This window comes from Lygodium microphyllum, chromosome 7, assembly GCF_053477565.2.
Source record: "Lygodium microphyllum isolate KBCC chromosome 7, Lygodium_microphyllum_v1.1.10, whole genome shotgun sequence".
In the NCBI taxonomy this organism is placed as follows: domain Eukaryota; kingdom Viridiplantae; phylum Streptophyta; class Polypodiopsida; order Schizaeales; family Lygodiaceae; genus Lygodium; species Lygodium microphyllum.
Window position 1 is genome coordinate 126,448,366 of NC_141141.1, and position 21,766 is coordinate 126,470,131.

General features: G+C 41.1%; 1 protein-coding gene across 2 annotated transcripts in view; it reads left to right on the forward strand.

Moving 5' to 3' along the window:
- The window catches only part of LOC148033920 (uncharacterized), a 42,136-nt gene extending 21,401 nt beyond the window's left edge, over positions 1 to 20,735 (forward strand). The window contains exons 2-5 of one of the 2 annotated variants that reach the window (XM_087681900.1): positions 405 to 502; positions 15,587 to 15,706; positions 15,989 to 16,046; positions 20,481 to 20,735. In XM_087681900.1, the coding sequence (XP_087538026.1) occupies positions 405 to 502; positions 15,587 to 15,706; positions 15,989 to 16,046; positions 20,481 to 20,550 (346 nt within the window). In that variant the 3' untranslated portion in view covers positions 20,551 to 20,735. Of the gene's footprint in view, positions 1 to 404; positions 503 to 15,586; positions 15,803 to 15,988; positions 16,047 to 20,480 lie in introns of both variants that reach the window. The other variant, XM_087681899.1, reaches the window with a different exon arrangement.
- Positions 20,736 to 21,766: the final 1,031 nt, after the last annotated feature.

A 21,766-nucleotide genomic window follows, 5' to 3' on the forward strand; every position in this document is an offset into this window, starting at 1 on the left:
CAAAAGGCAGTCATTGGTAAAAAAGTGGATTACATTAGCCAACTCCTAAAAGTAGTAATATATTTGATTGATGATTACTTATATACAATCATCATATAAGTCAATTAATGTATTTGATTGATGATTACTCGTATAAAAAATCGTATAGGTCAATGTTCAATAATCTATGTGTATTGATATATGTTGCCTTTTCTATATAGTGTGTCGTGTATTATAATATTTTGGCCATCATATGAACTACGTAAAACTAAACAACTAAACCCTTATATCTGCATCACATGAAAGCTTGTAAGGTAGCTGTATTTCAAGCACTTCTTCATTTCATACTTTTTTCTACAAGAGTAAGGTAGAGAGTGGTACACACTCAAAAATTGATTGTATTGATTAGGTGATTGGTCTTATAGGGACAAGATAATATGCAAACTGACTGGAGATCTATTGAACAAGTCAGAAGAGGCTCTGTGGAAGCATATGAATGGCAAGAAGTTTCAACGGAAGCTTGGTAATTTGAGTTTGTACTTTGTTTGGAGTTTAGTATATGCATATCACTTGGCTGTTTTAGAATGGATGATTGGAGCACTTTTCTTGAATCAATTTTCTATAAGCTTCATGAAACAAATTTGCATGAGCATTGTAATTGTAGCATTGAGAATCTACCAACTTGTCTAGATTTGATTGCTATCTGAAAGAATATGTAGAGCAAAGCTCTTTATCATCACTAAGTAACGGTATACACCTGCAAGAGAACTGTGCTGAGCATAGTTACATACACAAATAAGTAGTTCACTAGCAAGAAATTATTACAGTTGTAAAGATTTAGTGCGTTGTGCTCAATTCAAGCAAGACCTCTGAAGGACAAAAGTGAAAACTGGAATTATGATTTTTCCATATTGTTTCTTAGTAAGAGTCACTCTACATATACCAAGCAATTCATATTGCCAATTGGGCTAGTTGGGCGACAACTGTTGGATGTAAATGCAGCAAGTAGAGGAGAGAGAAAGTTAGGGCAGCAACCACAAATAGTAAAGGCAGCTTGGGGAGGAGAGAGAATGTCAGGGCAGCAGCTTCAGATTGTAAATGCAGCCTCTAGAGTAGGTGATAGCTCTAGGGTACCAAGCGACAGCTGCAGGTGGCAAAGGCTGGAATTAGGTGCCAGATGGTGGTAGATGGATGGGGGAAGCTTTCATTGCAATGTCCTCTACAAATGGGGTGTGGGTAGTAGAGATACAACTCTTGAAACTTGCAAAAATGAGATTGAGAGAGAGTAGTAAGCTGCATGTCTATTTATAGAAAGTTTGGGGCATCCAAATTAGGGTTGGGGACATAGTATCTCTCTAGGATCACGTTTCTTTTTAAATAAGGTTTCTTTATTAATTAAGTGTGTTTTAGGGATGTTTAAGTCAGACTAATGCATTTTTAGCTCAATATCCTCTCTCAGGCCCAAAATTAAGCCATGAGAAATAAGCCCTTGACGTTTATTTTTTGTTACCCCAAGGCATCCCATCCCTAAGTAATGAGGGCATCATTGTCTTACCAAGGAAGCCCTAGTGATCACTCTAGAGAGGCCAGGGTATCAGACCAAGGGTGTGTGTCGGCTACCCAGGATCTACCAAGTGTTGCAAAGGTGGATGGGATTAACAATGTACTTTTTGTTTGTTTGTTGTTTTTTTTGTTTTGGGTAATTTTTTTGGTTTTGTGGGCTTTGGGTTAATTTGTTTAAAAGATTTAGCATTAAGTGATGGCTTCAAAGTAGTGTTCGTCCCATTGGGTCATTGTGCTGCAAAGTAGGGGAAAATAAGGATAGATAGCTCCACTACCTTCATAAAAGAAGCAAAACAATTCCATGCAAAGAGAATAGGTGCCTAGGGATTCCTAAGAGAGTGTGTGCATGTATCAATCTTATGGAGAATATGTGGAGAGAAAAGCACTACGACGGGTAAGGAAGTAAGATTGGCAAAGTTATGCAAGCATAGGAAAAAAATGCCTTTGGAGACTGCCATGTGCAATACCATAAGTATAGTAGATTCGGAGTTGATCACTCCAAGGGTGATTGAAAAGGATAAATGCGCACAAATGCATGTTTAGATGAATAGAATGCCAAGGTATGGGTTAATGCAAAGGAAGATACAAGTATTCATGCTCATGTAGAATGCGGTACATCGGTGCCACTTGGACAATGTCCTCATAAGAGAACGGTCCAAGCCCTTTTACAATCATGTTATTGTGACAGTGCGGATGAAGTTGCAAATGTTAGTAATGTACAATACATAATAAATAAATGTCTAAAGGTGAAAAAAACTATCACTATTAAGTGAAGAAAACTGTCCCCTCTCAAACAGGAAGGAGAAGTAACCCCGTCAATTTGAAGTAGAGGAGGGTGTATCCAAGCCGATCTGGGTTAAAAGATACTATAGAATTGGCTTGCTGACTACCTTGGTCAAAATATTTGCAAAATTGTCAGTGGATGGTACAAACTCTTGGCAAATGGTGCCTAGCTCTACCTGCTCTTTGGTAAAGTGGTAGTAAACTACCACGTGCCATGTTTGAGAGGTGATGATAGGATTGCTTGCAAGGGTAATGGTACTTTGGTTGTCGTAGTAGACAATTGTAGGCAACTCGCAAGGAAACTGTAGTGCGGCCAGCAAGTTCCTCAGATAGATGGTCTCTGTAGTACCATCAAAGAGAGCCCAATACTACGTCTTAGTTGCCACCATCTCTTGCTTACATCTAGCCCAAGAGATGGGTGTCGTTCCCAAGGTGTAGAGTAGCCACTATGGGATCGTCGGGTGCAGGATCTTCCGTCCAATCAAAATTAGTGTATCCTTGAAAGTATAAACCATGACCATAAGTTAGTCCATAATTATAGGTATACCTTAGATATCATAATACACGAAGACAAGCAATCCACTGAGACATTCTAGATGCATTAAAATACGAACTAAGCAAACTAACTGAGTATACAAGATTTGGCCTAGTATGAATCAACCAGAGTAATTTTCCTACAATGAAACAATAGGTATGGGCATCAAAAGGCCGACCCAAGGTATTCTTGTGCAGATAGACAATGGGATCTAGAGGTGTGGCCACATGTAGTGTCCGATCAGTGTAATACTGTTTCACCAGTTGTAGGATGTACTTCTATTGTGATAGAAAGATAATTCTCTCCGATCTAACAATCTCCATTTCCAAGAAATAAGACTACAAATCTAAGTTGGTTATCTGGAATATAGAGCAAAACTGTACCTTAATTTTTGCTATAGTTGCAGAATCTAAGCCAGTGAGTAATATATCATCAATGTATACTAGGATATAGCTGACCCCCGTGCTAGCAGTGCACACATATAGATTTGAATCATAGGGGGTAGAATGGTATCCATGAGCCTGTAAGAACTCGTCCATCCTATGGTACCAAGGCCTCAGTGCTTGCTTCAGTCTATAAAAAGCTTTTCACAAGCAAAATATCTTATTAGTTCTGTCACTGGAAAAAAACCAGAAGACTGCTCCACATAGGCTTCTTCCTCCAAATAACCGTTTAGAAAGGCACTTTTGATGTCCATGTGATAGATTGGCCAACCATGGTGAGTGGCGAGCACAACCAATAGACGAAATGATGTCAACCAAGAAGTGCATGCGAAGGTTTTCTCATAGTCAATGGCGTGCTTTTGCTTGAAACCTTGCACTACAAGGTGAGCCTTGTATTTATCTTAAGTATCATCAGCCTTTAGCTTGGTCCTAAAGATTCAGATGATCAGAGAGTGATCCACCAATATCCAAGTGTTGAGAGTCATCTCTTGCCACGTCAGCAGTGCCATGTCAGTAGTGCCATGTGGCAGTTTGCCATTTGGCAGCAATCGGACTGTCCGATTGCAGTCCCCGACTGTAGTTGGCTGCATTAAATGCGACTAACCTGCCTATTTTGGGCATTTTCAGGCATTCTTTTCAGCCTTTTTAAGGCTGAGTTTCCAGCAGACTTACTCACTTGTATCTGACAGATTTGAGCCTGCTAGTGACGGAGACAGCACTCGAGGTTGACGGAGATCGAGGTCCTCAAGGCGGAGACATATGCAGATATTCTCTCTGCACCTGCGTATAATTCTGCATCCTTATACAACATTCTACAATGTAGATTTTCTACGTTTCACTGTCTGTCTGTCTGTCTGTCTCTCTCTCTCTTCTCTCTGTGTTTACTCTATGCCATGGTCATTCACTTCTGCATTGCTTCACTCTCACATGGTATCAGAGCATTGAAGGACTGCTGACCTAGGGTGGACCTATTTGAAGAGGCGTTTTCAGTGTGACATAAGGCTGCATTTTCAGCGTTCAAGTGCGAGTAGGTGGGCTGTGCATCAGAACAAGGCTGAGGTGAGTGTGGGCGTGCAAGAAAAGAGAAGATTTGTTGAAGCTGCTGTTGTTAGAGAAGGAAGAAGGTTGTGTTTTTGGCCTTCAAGTGCAGATTTTACCTTTTCATCGCCTTCGGCGGTTGAAGAAGGGTCGGGATACGGAGACAAGAGCCCTAGCAGGCTGCATTTTCATAGTCAAAGGGGGTTTCTTTTGCATTTGTGCAAGCATTGTAGGTAAAGATGTCTACAGAGACTAACGTGGAGTTCTAGGTGATCATGGATTGGAAGGTGGTTGTCTTACCGGCGCTTCCATGAGATCAAAAGCTTGATGGTGGCAATTACCGCATATGGCGTGTGATGATATTGGCCATATTGGAGTCTTATGATTTGACGGAGCTTGTGATGGAGGAGATAAGGCGGCCCTCGGTGAGAGATGAGTCTAAACTCTCTTCCAGTGCTCCTGCGGAGTTGACCAAAGCCCAATCTCATTGGGACAAACTGAATGCTATGATTCGTTCCTTTCTTTTTCTGTCTTGTATAATAGTCGTGATAGCCCATATAGAGCATCCGACGGTGGCTCGAGAGATATGGTTGGAACTTGACAAGATGTACAATTGGATGACCCTTATGAAGAGGGTTTCTTTGGAGGTGCAAATGCAGATCTTGTCCGTGAATAAGTCTTATTCGCTTCGGGAACACATCAATAAGCTTTGACAACTTCAGATGCAGGTTCAAAATGCGGGGAAGTCCATTTCCTCTGAAGACATGGTGATCACTCTATTGTCCTTGTTGTTGCTACGATTCAGTACTTTTTATTCCACTCTTATTGCTTCAGGGCGGGAGTCGACTCTTTGATGGGAAGAGTTGGTTCCTATGGTCTTGGACCAAGAGGAACAATTGAAGGGACAGAATGCTTCCAAATCAGAGGCATTGATTGGTTAAGCCTCTTAGAAGAAGGGGAAGGACCAAAAGAAAAAGAAGGAGAACAACAAATCCAAGAAGGACAAAGAGAAAGAATCGACATGCCATATTTGTGGTAAGACCGGCCGTTGGAAGAATGATTGCCTCGACAAGGACAAGAAGGACACCAAGAAGAAGGACACGAAGGATTCTGGAGTGGTGACTGCAACCTCATCAACTGCTTTCCTATACTTAGCGGTCATTGAGGACTCTACACCGAAGACTTCTGATGTTGCGATGACAGCTCTCCAGGCTCGAGAGTGGATCGTGGACAATGGTACCTCACGGCACATGACTCCTTCGACAGTTGGTATTGCCCATTTGCGACCCTCACGTGGGTAGATTCTCATAGGAGACAACTCTTCTGTGTTTATTGCAGCATGGGATGAGATGCAGCTGATTTCAGATGGACATGGTGGTACCCACACTTCCGAGGTATTGTATGTGCCAGGTTTAGGGTATCATTTGCTTTCGGTCCATAAGATTTGTTCTCTTGGTCTCTTGGTGGAGTTTGACAATGATGCTGTTCGAGTTCTTGATCGTGGATCGAGAAAGGTTCTCTCTTGAGGGTATGAGGAGAATGGTATCTACAAATTGAAGTCGTATTCCGCTCTTACCTCTCTTCTTCTTACCTCTTAGACGTAGTCTAAGCTATGGCATGCTTGGTTTGGCCACCTAAACTTTGAGTACCTTCAGAAGGCGTCGCGTGGATCGCTTATTCGAGGTTTACTGAACATAGTGGTGAGCCAACAGCCATGTGTCTCTTGCATTTGTGGGAAGTAGCATAGGGATGCGATTCCCAACAAAGCTTCGAGGCGGTCTACTTCACCTATGGAGCTTGTATCTATGGATCTTTGTGGCCCGATGAGGAATGAGTCCTTGATAGGGAGCTTGTACTTCATGTTGATCGTAGATGACTACAACATGATGACATGGGCCTACTTCTCGACGTTAAAGTCGAAGGCTTTCTTCCACTTCAAGGATTTACTTCTCTTCGAGGAGAATTGATCAGGTTGGCGATTGAAGACCTTGTGATAAAAAAGGGTGGTGAATTTGTTTCTAACGAGTTTGTGTAACCGGCTTGTTCTCTTGAAAGGGTGGTAGTGTACAACCAAAATATATAAATGCTTTCACCCAATTCACAGTCGCCCACTTTACCTAAACTTAAAGACACAGAATCAAGAAGAAATATAGGAAGCTAGAATGCTCCTGTTGCCACACAGACACCTTGTTGGCCCCTAAGTCAGGCGCCCCTTGCGGTATTTCTTTATTTTTAAAAAGAGAGAAAGTACAATGGGCTGTCTTTCACCTATTCTGGGTGAAATTTGGCAGCATAACAGTACAATTACTGACCCAAAACAAGCTGACCAGGAGGGGAAACTCTGCCCAAGTCTGAAACTTCTGATTGGAGTGCAGAATTGACCATTTCAGCCTGCTGTAATTACTGGTTCAGACCTGTTTTAACACTTGTTTTCAGCTCATATTGTTCCCTGCACTGTTCTCCAGCATCTGTGCCAAGTGCCCCTTGATTCTGACATCAATTGGCCTCTGAAATAACCTCTGAACAGTCCGAAATCAGTACTGATTTAGTGCTGTTTCAGACACTTGCTTGGTGAGGTTACCACCCTCACCTGTTCCTACTTGTGGGCAGCAAACAACTGCTCCTGTTCCTGGAGAAAGGAGGCTCTTGCCTCATGCAAAAACAACATATTCCCACACAACTGTACATAAATCAGCAGAAAGGCCCTCAACTGAGGCATATCCATAGCTGTCAGGGGGAGAGAAAGAGAAAGTAGGGAGCAAACTCAACCCTCTGTGCATCATAGACAAGGTAGGCCAGCTCTCAATAGCTCTCCATCTGCAGCTATCCATCTTCCCTTTCACAAATGAGCCCCCAATACCCAAAAAACTGCACGCCAGTCCCTCTTTAAAGAGGTAATTGCACAAATTTGTGCCAAATGGCAGCACTGGAAGGTGTTTCCCGTTCTAGCCTTCTGGTCTAAAATTCTCCATCCTCGGTGCAAAATTTGACCTCGGCACAGACCAAAGGATTAATCCTCGTGCAAAAACGAAGATAATGACGCGAACAGATTTTGGGGTCCAAATTTTAGGAGTTGCTTCGATTGCATCCCCACATACTTCTGACCATCTTTGCATACTATGGCTACATCCAAATTTGTAATGTAGCTCAACTGAAAGTGAATTTCCATTGATGACCCCACATGGACTAATCTCTTGGAGATTTGTCCATCTTCACTTTGAACTAGTCTCTTCCAGGCTAGTTCTTCAACACACTTGTCCATATACACTTTCGCAAGTCTACAGTGCCATCAGTCTCTTCCAGACTTATACTAGATCTTAACTGTCCAGTCTTGACTCACTAGATATTCCTATCCGTTTCACATACTGGCCATGCAACTCAGGCGTTTAGATTTTAAGAGGGATCCTCAAAAAGAAAAACCAAATAAAGTATGTAATAAAGAAATCAGCAAAAAGGTAATAGTTGTCACAGTCTTGTGACATACCTCCCTCTCGAAATCGCAAACGTCCTCGTTTGCATGAATGTCATACATGCTTCCAGCTAACCCAGTGAACTTACACTTGGCAGCACATGTACAATACATACATGCTATCAGTTAACATTGTGTATTGAACACACTGTTAACACATGTATGTTCTAATTGTGAAACATGGTAGACTATCATCATGTGACTCCACATCACTGTTTCTAGATATAGTGGCAGGTACACCACAATGATATCCCCATAGTGGCAGATTCTCATTTGATGACTCCACATCACCCTGACTAGAGATCTAGTGGCCGGTACATCAAAATGATATCCCTACTGAGTCAATTCACAGAATACATGCCCGATCGAGTAACCATTGTTACAATATGTATTCAATTCAATAGAAGTAAAAACTGTAATCTTGCAAGCAATACTTACTTCTTTAGCACTGAGAAAACCATATGGACACAATAAGTGTTAACCTGTACAAAATCTGTTTTTGTACATAATTTCTTTCTTGAGCAATTGTCACTTTGACAATCTATTTCAGCTTAGAGATACAAGGGGTCAAGGTAGGTTGGAAGCGAAATGCTTCAAGGTAAAGTTCCAACACATTAGGTGCCTTGTAAGTTCACCTTCGTCCATCCACTTAGCATCTATAGCTGGATAGTTCTTGAACTTAACTAAATACCTTTTAGCAACCTTGCCTTTCACTTTCCTTTCCTTGTGTGCCAGTACCTGTTCTGGAATAAGAATTTCATCAAGTTCCTCAACTTCGGGCCATTCCTCAGCTGGCATATCTTCTAGCACATCACCCACATAGGGTCTAAGAAAACTTACATGGAAAGCATTATGAATCTTCCAATTGTCAGTCAATTTCAGCCTATAGCTGACATCACTAATCTTCTCTGTTACTTGAAAAGACCCATAGTATCGCATACTAAGCTTAGTGAAAAGACTTTCCTTGCCTTTCCGCTTCTTTAAGTGTGCCTTTTCAAACCGCAACAGTACCCAATCACCAAGTGAAAACAACAATTCACGACGGTGATGAACAACAGCTTTCTTTTGCTTTGCCTGAGTCCTTTCAAGGGCATGCTTAACTTTCTGATACATTTCACTCATACTCTGCACATATTAATCTGCTTGAAAGATCTTATCCTTTGTATGCAAAATGGGAGGAACCTTTTTACCACCTTCAACAATTTCAAAAGGGGCTTTGCTTGTTGACGAATGCACAGTATTATTGTATGCATACTCGACCAAAGGCAAATACTGCTCCCACTTTGACTTGTGCTTTGACACATAGCACTTGAGCAGATCCAAGACAGTAGAATTTGCCTCTTTTGACTATCCATCAATCTGTGGATGAAATGACGATGAGAACTTAAGCGTAGTGCCCATGTTCTCAAATATGCCTCTCCAGAATAGACTTGTCATCCGTGGATCACGGTCATAGTTACCTGGAACGGGGAATGGGAACGGGACCCCTTGGAACGGGGGGAACGTCCAAGGTGGGGGAATGGGAACGGGGGGGAACGGCACATATCTTAAGTGCCCCAAATATGCCCTGCATGATCAAGTTGCCCCAAAGAATGTCCCTCTAATTGCCCCAATACCCCCCAATGCTCCAAATCGACCCAAATGTCCCGAAATTGACTTGATTACCCCCACAGCTTCAAATTGCTCATGAATTGTCCCAATTATTCTAGTTTCCCTTGAAATTAGACAATATAAATGGATGATTACCTTGGAATTGAAAATAGGCTGAAATTTGATTGTGCTTGCAAGAGTTCATAATGCATCAAATTTAAGCTTTGCATGGACTCCTAATTGGCTTGTGGGTTGTCTTGACACTTTGAATATTCAAAAGAGAGAGAGAGAGAGAGAGAGAGAGAGAGAGAGAGAGAGAGAGAGAGAGAGAGAGATTAGTGTGTGCACATTAGGCAATGGAGATAGGTGAACATATAGTAGGAGTGTGATATAAGCAAAAAGAAAAAATATGGAAAAATGTAAATTTTTGGTCAACAGGCTTGGAATGGCCGTTCCAAACAGGGAACGACAGGGAATGGCAGGGAACGGCAGGGAATGTTCCCTGGCCGTTTCACCTCCTCCAAGGATCTGGAACGTGTTAAACCGTTCCTATAGGCCGGAACGGCCGTTCCCTGTTTCTATGATCACGGTCACTGACAATAGACTTTGGCATACCATGGTACTTGAAGACATTGCACATAAACAAACGTGCCATTTGATCTGGTTTTATCTTCTTCCTGATAGGAATGAAATGAGCCTGTTTGCTAAACCTGCAAATAATAGTCCATATCCCATCATTTCTTGTTTGTGTCCTTGGAAGATCAAAGATAAAATCCATAGCTATGCTTTCCCATGGTTTATCTTGAATAGCCAATGGCTATAAAAGCCCTGGTGCTTTTTGCCTGTCAAACTTGACCTTCTGGCAAATCAAACACTGCTGCACAAAAGCATCCACGTCTCTTCTCAAAATAGGCCAATAAAAGAATGTCTCTATTGCTTTGACTGTTGCATCAATACTACGATGCCCTGCATACGGTGGGGAGTGACTCTCTGTCATAACTTTCCGTCTCAATGGCATAGTTACACATAGTCTACCATGCATCAACATGAAACCATTCTTGAGAAGATAATACTCATGATGTTGTCCATTGACAAGCTGATCAAAGATCCTTGCAAAATCTTCATCATCAGCATATTGTTCCTTCATATCATCAAGCTCATGATGATAAGGAATTGACACAGCTGAAATTTGTGGCTTCCTTGACAAAGCATCAGCCACAACATTCGTTTTGCCTTCCACATGCACAATCTGAAAATGGAACATTGACAAAAAGTTTGCCCAACACATACTTTTCTGACAGCTTAGTCTGAGTTAAGAAATAACGCAATGTCTGATGATCTGTTTGGACAACAAAATCTGCCCCAAGTAGGTAGTGTTTCCAACAAGAAAGCGCATGAATCATAGCCAACAATTCTTTCTCATAAACCTGCATAGTCTTCTCTGGCCCTCGCAGGATTCTGCTTTCATAAGCCACTATCCGGCCATCTTGCATTAGCACTGCACCAATGCTATTGCCACAGGCATCACAGTGGACAACAAATGACTTCCTAAGATCTGGCAGAATGATCACTAGACTAGAAGTCATCTTTTCGTTAAGAAGATTAAAAGCTGAAATCTCTTTTTGTGTCCACTAGAAAGAGATTCCTTTCTTTTGTAAAGCATGTAAAGGTGAAGCAATCTCTGCAAAGTTGCGGATGAACCTTCTGTAGTAAGAACACAAATCCAAGAAGCTTCTAACATCATGGACAGTCTTCAAATCTGGCCATGTTCTAATTGCTTCAACCTTAGCAGGATCCATTCGGACACCATCCTTTGATACTATGTGTCCCAGGAACTGGATTTCTTCCAAGAAGAACTCACTCTTCTTGCCATTGATAAGCAACCTATTACTGCAAAGCTCATCAAAGATTGCTTTCAAGTGTTCTCTATGCTCCTGTTCATTCTTTGAAAAGACAATCATGTCATCAAAGAATGTACCAACAAACTGCCTGTATGGATGAAAAATCCTGTCCATCATTCGATTAAACGTAGCAGGAGCATTAGTAAGTCCAAATGGCATTACCAAGAACTCAGAGAGACCAAACGTGGTCCTAAATGCAGTCTTATGCACATCCTCTCTCTTAATCTTGATCTGATGGTATTCACTCTTCAAATCTATCTTGCTGAAAATTGACGCTCCTTCCAAACGGTCAAGGATGTCGTCAATTCTTGGAATGGGGAACCTGTTCTTGATGGTACTCTTGTTCAACGCTCGATAATCTATGCACATGCGCCAAGAGCCATCCTTCTTCTGCACTAAGAGCACTGGTGAGCAAAAGGGAGATGAACTTGGCTGAATCAGTCCTTTTCCTAACAGCTCATTCACCTGGCTCAATATCTCTTTCTGTTGGGCTGCACTAACCCTATACGGAGGTCTATTTGGTGGGCTATTGCCTGGCACCAAATCTATCGCATGATCCTCAGACCTCTTTGGTGGCAACTGTGATGGTAATGAGTCAGAAAAACAATCACTGAACTGAGACAAGAAAGCAGACCTAGAGAAATTTGACTCATCATTATCCTTGACATCACGTGCAAAAATCAAGTACGCAGAAAGATGATTCTTTATTACAGATGTAATGGCAGAAGCCGATACAACATGTACAGACTCTCCTTTAAGCTTCACATCAAGCACATGAGTCTTTCCCCTATGTTCCAGAGTCAGTGTCTTGTTAAAGGCATCCAACACACCATGCTTTCTGAACATCCATGGCATTCCCAATAAGACATCACAGCCTTCAAGTGGCATGATATAAAATTCTTGTGCATCAACATAAGACTGTATATGAAGACGCAGCTTCCCAAGAATGGGTGTCACAGACTCTGAGTGGCCAGGACATGCCAACCTTGCCCTGCTGTGTAGCCCATCTCATCTGCTCTGATGCCCAAAGTAGAAGCCAACTCTGGTGAGATAAAGTTTGCCTTAGCTCCAGGATCAAAGAAAATGAGTACATGTTGATCCCTAACTTTACCCCAAGCTCTGCAAAGCTCATTAGCATCCGAGTGTGGCTTGTCTCCCACAGCATATCTGGCACTAAACCTGCTGAAGGTTTGGGTTTCTTTCCTTTCCTGTCCTCTTTATCATCATCAGCTGGTCTCTTATTCTTGTCCGGACAATTGGACACAATATGACCAGTCTGCTCACAGATAAAGCACTTCCTCTCAGCCATTAAAGCCTTTCTCTCCTCAAGAGACTTGCGCACAAAAGGTTTCTTCTGGTTCTTTGACTGCTGTCCAAAGAACTTGGCTGGCTTCTTCTTGAACTGCCAAGGTTTACCTATGCTTTGAGAAATCTGGGAAACCTGTTTACCAAATGGCTTTTTTGCTGAAAATTTCTCAGATTTGTCCTGTTTAATGCTGCCCCCAAAACCACTTGACTATCCCAACAATAGTACATTTCCTGTGGTGGCATTCTCAATTAACTGAGTCAAAGTGGTGATCTTTGTCTTTGTACAATAATTCCGGAGTTCCTTGGGCAGCCCGCAGCAATATTTCTCTATCTACTCGGTCAATGGCACAACCCTGTAAGAAGTGATTGGAAGTAAAGCCTCCCAAAACTTCTTGTTATAGTCTTCCAGATCCTTGCATTTCGATGCATCCAAATTGTGCCAAGCTGACATAACATCAATCTCAAATTCATTGGTCAACCAAGTAGAAGCAAATACTTTCTTAAAGTAAGTCCAAGTGGCGGGAGCCTGTCCTTGCATCAACACTTTGGGTTTGCGCATGATCAATCAGCCCTTCAACGCTGCTGTGATACCATGTCAGAGTGCAGCAAATGTGGAAGTGTTTGACTAGACTAAAAGAAAATGAACATGGAGAGACGAGGGAGAAAGGAAGAGACAGTGGAATGGAGAAATTTGCAATGAATGAATACTGAAATGAAGAAGGTAAATATGTACAAGGGTTGTTGAGTGTATCTCTGCCGGATGATCTCTCTCTCCATGCGAGAAACAAGAGAAAATGACTGGGGGCTAGCTAGTCTATAAATAGGCCAAAAAATAGAAACAACTGATCAGACTCCTGCGAAAACCAGTGACAGCAATAAAATAATCATAATAAAGGCTGCACAAATAATCTGCCTGCCACATGGCATCCTATACAGCTGGCCTGGCCTGCTTGATTGCTTGGAATCATTGGAAATGACATGGCGACTGCATGGAACTATCCAACCTGATCTGTGAAATGCGTAACTGTGCCCGACAGTACTAACTGTAAAATAGTACATTGCTTGTGCCCATCCAAGGGATGATTGAATTTCTAACACCAGATTGTTGCATTTTGAGTCCACGAGTACATTGCTTGTGCCTATCGAAGGGATGATTGAATTTCTAACACTAGATTGTTGCATTTTGACTCCACACAACTTGGTGGTGTTTTCTTCATCATCTCCATTGTTGCATTGGCTGGTTTCACTCCTCCCTAGATTAGTACAATAGATCATCTTCATCATTATTGTGTGTTTCCAACCCGTCTTGTCACCCCAGCACTCAAATGACGGTTCCCAGCCATCAACCACTTTATGGAGGTTGTGTTTGCAGCAGATTTAGGCTGTCTACAGCAGGTTACACACTCTTTATCAGCCCTACATTAGATACTGCGTTTTTGTGTTTTCTTCACTCTTGAAGGGCTGCACAACAGTCACTTGTGTGCAGCCACTTACATGAAGAGATCTTCATCAGATATTCTTGCGTTTTCTTCTCTAGTTGGCTGCCCAGCAGTCACCTCAATAGCAATCATCATCTCAGAGAGGTTTCAATATATCCTTCATCTCAGGTAGCTCCCAAGGATTGCATTTCACTCTCTATTGCTGTCCATTTTTCAGTATCTATTTTGACATTCCATTGTTCGTAGCACTATGTTTCACTTCCTCCATAGAGCAGCCCTTTCCTTGTCATGGACACCTTTGTCCGAAGGACTGCATTTCACTCCCTTCACAACGCAAATCCCTTCTGGGTGTTGTTGCTTTATAAGCCAGGACAGTGCAGTCGTCTTCTAGCTTCAGTCATTGTATCAACATGATTTAGTGTTCATCATTCTTCATTCTTCTTTTGTGTCTTGAGTTTTCTTTGTTAGGGTGCTTCCCATACACTTTGTGTTCTACCTGCAAACTTCAATCTCTCAACATGGTATAAGAGCATATGTTTCTATCTTTTGACATCTATGATGTGGAGTGCGTGTGGAATGTGTTGTTGTTGGACCGGACTTGATTTTCATTGTGTGCCTTCTTTGAAGACCTCCTGAATTAAATGCTTGTTGACTGACAGGGGAAGGCTGTCACAAAGAAAGGGAGCACCAGTTGTTCACCTGTGAGGAATTTGATGGGTATATGCAGGCTAGGGGGCAGCGATGGTGGCATGGAATGGGCTGGGGTTACAGGGCAGGGGCAATAGGCCAGGGAGGATAGGGAGGCTGTTGGCAAGAAGGAGGTGGGCGGGCAGAGGCAGGGCTGATGAGAGAAATTTTGGGGGAGGTGGTGTGGGAATGACAGCAGGTGCAAGCAAGGGAGGAGGCACGTAGGCAGTGGGCAGGCAGAAGTAGGGGCAGTGGCAGGGGGAGCACGCAGGGGGCAAGAAGTGGGCAGGGAGCAGGGGCAGGCAGAAGTGACAGCAGGGGAAGCAGATGTGGTAGAAGGTGGCAGATTCTGGTGGTAGCAGCAGTGCCAACTGGCAGCTTAGGGACAGTTGCAGTTCACCCCATGATTCTCATTAGAGGATATGGTGAATTGGCTAGTAGAAATGACAATCTATATTGTTCAGCGAAAACCATCTCATACCTTTCTGTCAGTAGCTCTTTTGTACATATTATCATTTGTTTTGATATGAGAAGCAAGTTTCTACAAATGCGACTTGACCTCTGCTCACATTGCAGAAAATGACATTGATTGTGTGCTGTTGAGTGGTGGTTTATAAGAAGGCAATTCACATTGTATGGAGCTAATAACCACCATACATTTATCATTCAGCTCGTCTAATTTTGCTAGTCAGTTTTAACTGTAACATGCCAAGAGGTTTTGTAGTAGATGTTTTTCAGCTGCTCAAAGCTTTCACAGTTGCAACTTCTTTTGGCATGCTCTTAAATAAGAGTTTTATACCAGATTTCAACAGTTGTTACTCTTATTCTTTACTTGTGGTTTGTCATAACAGCTCAGAAAGAAGCAGAGAAAGTGGAGACTCAGCAGAGAGCAGAATGTGCCATGGATGTTACTCTCCAAGTTGATGAAAGGCCAGAGGAAGGACAAACAGAGCTTTGCAGCTCACAAAAAGGTGACGATGAGACTATGAATTTAGAAGAGCCCAAGTTTTGGGTCCCTCCTCAGGATGATATGGATTCTGAAGGCTGTAAAGATGGACTCGTGCACTGTAAGAATGCCAGCATGCTACGGTTTTACTTGGCAGCTTGTTTTAATCTCAATGAAATATGAACCCAACCTAAAAGCTAGATTAGATAAGGAAATTGCATCAAAATTTGAGTGTTTCTTCTCCTTAGGATTCTCTTTCTAGGTTTCTACAGCTATAAGAACCCATATTGTTTTCTCGTCTTTACAGGTGTGCAGCAGAGTCCAGGAAATGACTTTGGAGGGGATCAGCCTGATTTTTCTATTAGGTATTGTAATATTTACTCGCATTCTTTCTTTTATGTTAAGAAGGTCACTTTTTAGTTTTTAGAGTGACGTGCATTAGACAATTCACAGAGAGTAAATTTTTATGTTCAGTGAAGATAGGGATGACTTTAGTATCTCTAGTTTGTTTATCATCAAGCAAAAAAAGCTGACCATGCATTGCTTGTGCATATCTCTAATTGCGAGGACCATGCACATGTGTATTGTACACTTCTTTTTGTACAAGTCAGTAATCAGACATCCCAATACATGAAAATTCCTAAGAGTGATACACACTTGTGCACAAAGAATACAAGCACCATGTGCAGTGAGATGAGAAGCCTCTGCTGTAACATGTGGATCCAGAGTTCATATGCTGGTAGTAATCGAAAGAGTACAATGAAAGCATTCATGTCTATTTATGGAACCCGATAAATGATGACTTACAGGAACAGCTGGAATGTTAAAACAATTAGAATTGGAGCCCCCAGATGAGGCCCATGCTCTTTTAGGGTACCTCATCGATAAGTTATGTGGTCACGCAGGTCACTAGTGTGTTCTCAGAATTGCAGTTATCTGTCACTGCATGATACTGCCTGCACTGACACGGTAGATGCTAAGGAAAAGTTGGTTTTTAGAGTGGCTGTTCAAATTACTACAGATGGAGCACACCTGCTGTCTACTAGAGACCCCTTCCTATTGTGATTATATTGGGCGGTCTTGGTTGCCCTATGGGCCTTGGCTGATCTGATTGACTGCAGGCTCACACAGGTAAGTATGTTAGTGAGGAGCACCCAAAAATTTCAACACACTAAAATTTGCATATTGCCTTGGTTTATTGAACTCCAACTGCAATCCTACAAGCTATGTAGCTACAAGACACCACAAATCGAAAAGATGACTTTCTATTAGAGCTGAAAGCTGTAGAAGCAGAGTACATAGGGAACATGGTGTGAAGCTTTCGAAATACTCTATCACCAATGGAGTAGGCTATGAGCTCACACTCAGATATTTGTTGAGCAGCCTATTTGAGAGTTTTTTCGTGCTCTCTTGTGAGGCATACTTTATATGTTTCAATAAAGTGCTGTAGGTAATTAAAAAACTAAAGATGATTCCGTCATCAAAGGAAAGCGGGTGGGCGTGACCCTCGATGGGTTTGGTCCAATGGTAGGGTGGTCTCGGTGAGTTGGGAGCTTTTCTAAATTGATGATAGAAATAAGAAGACGAAAATTTGACAAACTAGTCGTTAGGTAGAACCAATTTGAATTGCTTTAGGGGATCGGAATGGGATTTTGCCTTATGGGCAAGAGGGTTGACGTACTGCACTCCCCTCCGTCACCCATTCTCACATAGGTATCTATGTTAGTGAGGAGCACCCAAAAATTTCAACACACTAAAATTTGCATATTGCCTTGGTTTATTGAACTCCAATTGGAATCTTACAAGCTATGTAGCTACAAGATACCACAAATTGAAAAGATGACTTTCTATTAGAGTTGAAAGGACTTTCTATTAGAGTTGAAAGTTGTAGAAGCAGAGTACATAGGGAACATGGTGTGAAGCTTTCGAAATACTCTTATCACCAATGGAGTAGGCTATGAGCTCACACTTAGATCTTTGTTGAGCAGCCTATTTGAGAGTTGTTTCGTGCTCTCTTGTGAGACATACTTTCTGGCTTGGTGCCAGACTTGCTTGTCTGTAATTTAAGTAAAGCGTGTGGAAATTTGACTTGGATGTTTTTGCTCAGATCTTTTGATTAACCTTGTTTGTGGCCTGATTTGCAAGCATAGAAAGAGCTAGGGAATCCCTCAGTAGAGCATTTTGGGATTAACAAGACAATTGGCTTGGTTTCGAGGGATTTTTGGTGATGTGGAAACTAGTCAACGACTGTGTGTTCTTGTGACACGTGCAATTGAGCTAAAGTCCCTTGTCATCGACCTCATGGCCTTTATCAATCATTACCTATTTGAAGTAAGCCATGGTTATTTTTATCCATGGACTTCCACCTTCTTCCAAAGGGTACGATTCCATCTTGGTGGTGGTTGATTGACTCATAAAAAGTACACGCTTTATCCCAACGACCAAGAGTATCAATGGAGAAGGGACAAGAAGGCTCTTCTTAGAATAGGTATATCGGCACAATGGGTTATTTGATGACATTGTTTGTGATTGCGGCCCCTAGTTTACTAGTGAATCTTTCTTTAGCCAATCACCCGTAGAGTGATGGACAAATAGAAAGAGTGAATTAAGTCTTGGAGCAAAACATTAGATGCACAATTAACTATCATCAAGACAATTGGATGGATCTATTACCCCTTGTTGAGTTTGTATACAATAATTTCTCCCATACCTTCACTCAATTCACATCGTTCTTTGCTAGTTATGGTCAACATCCACGGATAGACAATCATTCAAGATCATAGGAGAAGAATCAAGCTGCTACAGACTTAGCTCAACACCTCTTTGATATTCATAAAGAGTTGTAAGCATAGATCAAACAAGCTCAAGAGAAATATAAGACAAATGCAGATAAGCTTCACATACAACATCCATCATACAAAATTGAAGATCTAATTTGGCTTCTTTGATGTGATTTATGTTTTTCTTGTTCCTCCCAGAAAACTAGATTATCAACAAATTGGGCCCTTCAAGATTCTTGGCCAAGTAAATCCAATCACCTATTGTATCTAGCTTCCCTAGTCCATGAAAATTTATAATGTATTCCACGTTTCAATCTTGGAGCCATGTCATATATCTAGTATCCTTGGGAGAATATTGAAGCCATCACCTCGAATTGTAATTGAAGATCACCAAGAATATAAAGTAGATAAAATCTTGGAGTTGAGAATCTGAAGAGGTAGATTACAATCAATATCTTGTCCATTGGAAGGGCTATGATGCAATTGACTTCATATATTCAAAGAACTCCTATTAAGGTTTGTGAATTTCATCTTCAACACCCAAACAAGTAGAGGTCTATTCAAGAGCGCATGACTGCTCCTCATGAAACTTGATGCTAGAAGGGGAGGGGGGGTGAATGTAACAAATGCTCAAGCAAGGATAATCATTGCTTTGTATGCTAGTTGGTATATGCCTTGGTTGTATGAAGTTTTTAGAAGATTCTAGATGTTATAGAACTTGTTTGCATCATTGCTTATGTCATTGTTGATATTAGTGTGCCATGTGTTAGCATGCATGTCATGCCATGTGGCATCCTCTTGTAATGACGTGTCCCCCTTAATCTCCCTAGGCTATAGTATAAACAAGGGTCATGAGCTACAAGCTCTTCAGTCTTGCCAACACCAGTTGTGAGGCTTTTGCGAGGTAAGCCCTCTTACAGTTCTTGTCTTGTTCTAGTCTTGCCTTGTATCAAGTCTTGTGTTGTAATGAAGCCATGCTCTTGTGAGCATTCTCTTGTAATTGAGTCATCTAGCAATCAAGTTCTAGTTCAACTTCTCTTTCAAGTTCTTCTCTTGCAAAGTTATGAGAGCAATCTCCTTGCTCTTGAGGAGCACTTGTCGTGCTCATAACTAATACCAGGGATAGAACTAATAGTTGGCTAGAATCTCTTAGAGTTAATCACATAATTGATATTAACTTCTTTTGACAGACTCAAGAGAACACTATGATGCCCTTGCATAGAGAAGTGCTTGGACTTGGGTTGCTTTAAGATTAAATGTTTAGAATTATGGATATTCGACCAGGCATTCACATTGATTTGAATGTAGGCTTGGGATGTTTTGTGAATAATAAACTTTGAGATTACATGCACAAGGCAAAGTCGAGAGCTAGAGATGCCAATATGAGACCTCCCATGTGATCGTAGGTCAATATGCTTTTGTTAACATGTGGCAACCAAACATTATTGCATGCAAACCACAAGATGTGTGGGTTGTGGGTGATGTACTAGGCTATGATGTGGTAGTTATCACACCAAGGTTGATGATGGATGATATCAAATGATAGATGATGAAGATAAGTTGAATTGCTATGGTGTGTATCAGGCTAGATGAGGAGATTCTAGAACCATCTCTTTTAATCCGTTGTTTGAGTGTTTTCATTAGGTTAGATGTTTCCAAGAGAAGCATGGGGAAAGTAGATCTCATTGGAGATGGAGGATTTTGGAGTAAGCCTTTGATGAGACATTGAGTAACTTATTTTCTTTCCACAATCAATTGCGATACATAGAAGCATTATAATATATATTAGGATTTGAATAATGTATTTGTATATGCATACGTACAAGATATAGAGTATATAACTAGCACTCTCACGTGCGTACACATTGCGTGGACATGCATGAGAGAGAGAGAGAGAGAGAGAGAGAGAGAGAGAGAGAGAGAGAGAGAGAGAGAGAGAGAGAGAGAGAGAGAGAGAGAGAGAGAGAGAGAGAGAGAGAGAGAGAGAGAGAGAGAGAGAGTAATGACGTTTTATCTTAGGGTTAAACGGGAGTCTTCAAAGCATCTTGGAAAGTCATCAATGCCATCAAGAAAGAAAAGGAAATTGTAGCTTTATCAATGACTTGCGTTGGGCTAAGGGTCGAAGTTCTAGAGTGTTGCAAAGACTTGTACGATTGCCCACCTACACTATATTGAGTTGATTCTATGTTTTAACAAAGTGTAAAGCTTTATTTATTTAAATGGTATGCCAATTGTTAAGCATCTCTACATAATAGTGATGATATTTAACCCTTATATTTTCATCTTGAAAAATTGAAGGACTATTAGAACAAATTAAGCCATTTTTGCATTTGAGGCCCTTAAAATGCTGTTAGTAGCTTGAAAGGAAGAAAATGTGAATACGAATCAACAACTTGAAACTTATAAAAGAATCTCAAATTTTCGTTGTGTTTCATATCATACTTTGTGAGTGTGTTCATGTATGAATGTTTCATATGATAATTTGCAAGAGTGCATGTTTACATATGAACCTTGTTTGAGGGTGTTTTACCATGCAAGAGGGTGAAATGTGTATTTTGAATTATCATCCTATTTTGATGAGTGATGAAGTATTAGAAAGCAACTTTTTGCGATGGCCAAACTTGCAACCAAAATGTTTTACTTATCGTACTCTCTCGAGCAAAATTGGCTTTTGTATTAACTTTTGTTGTTACCCTTGCCTTGTCAGATAGACTAGTTTGATCTTCAAATTTGTACAAAGTTGTGTGCAATGGGCATAGATGTACTTGTATGTTGTTTTGGTGGCATGAGTTCTCTCTTAGGATGCTATAGAGTTCTCTTAGGATCCCATAACACTACCTTCTAGCTTGTATTAGTGGTTGGCATGTGAGTCATGGTTTATATGAAATTATAGTTGTTTTGCTTAGATTTGGACCTTATGCATGGTAATTAAAAAATGCCAACATGTTTATATAGAATTTGTATTTTCAATGTCGTATTTTGGTTTCATTTATTTTACCCCTTTGAATGAGGATTAAGTGGCAAGCTATAAATACAATTTAAAAATCTAGATTCTCAAAATGTGTATCTTTTTCATGCACAACTTATTAATGGAAAAAAATGACAATTGGGAAAAAGTGACCAGTATGGACATTGCATATGCATGCTTATTGTTTTATTTGAAAGTGTATTCTTCATAACTAGGGGTTGTTGGATGGCAACAATAAGGTGTTTCTTCATGTGGTTCAAAAGAGGAAGCAATATATAGTTGGCATACCTAAATGGGATGTCTATCAATCAGTTAAAATTCTAGATGATTAATTGAA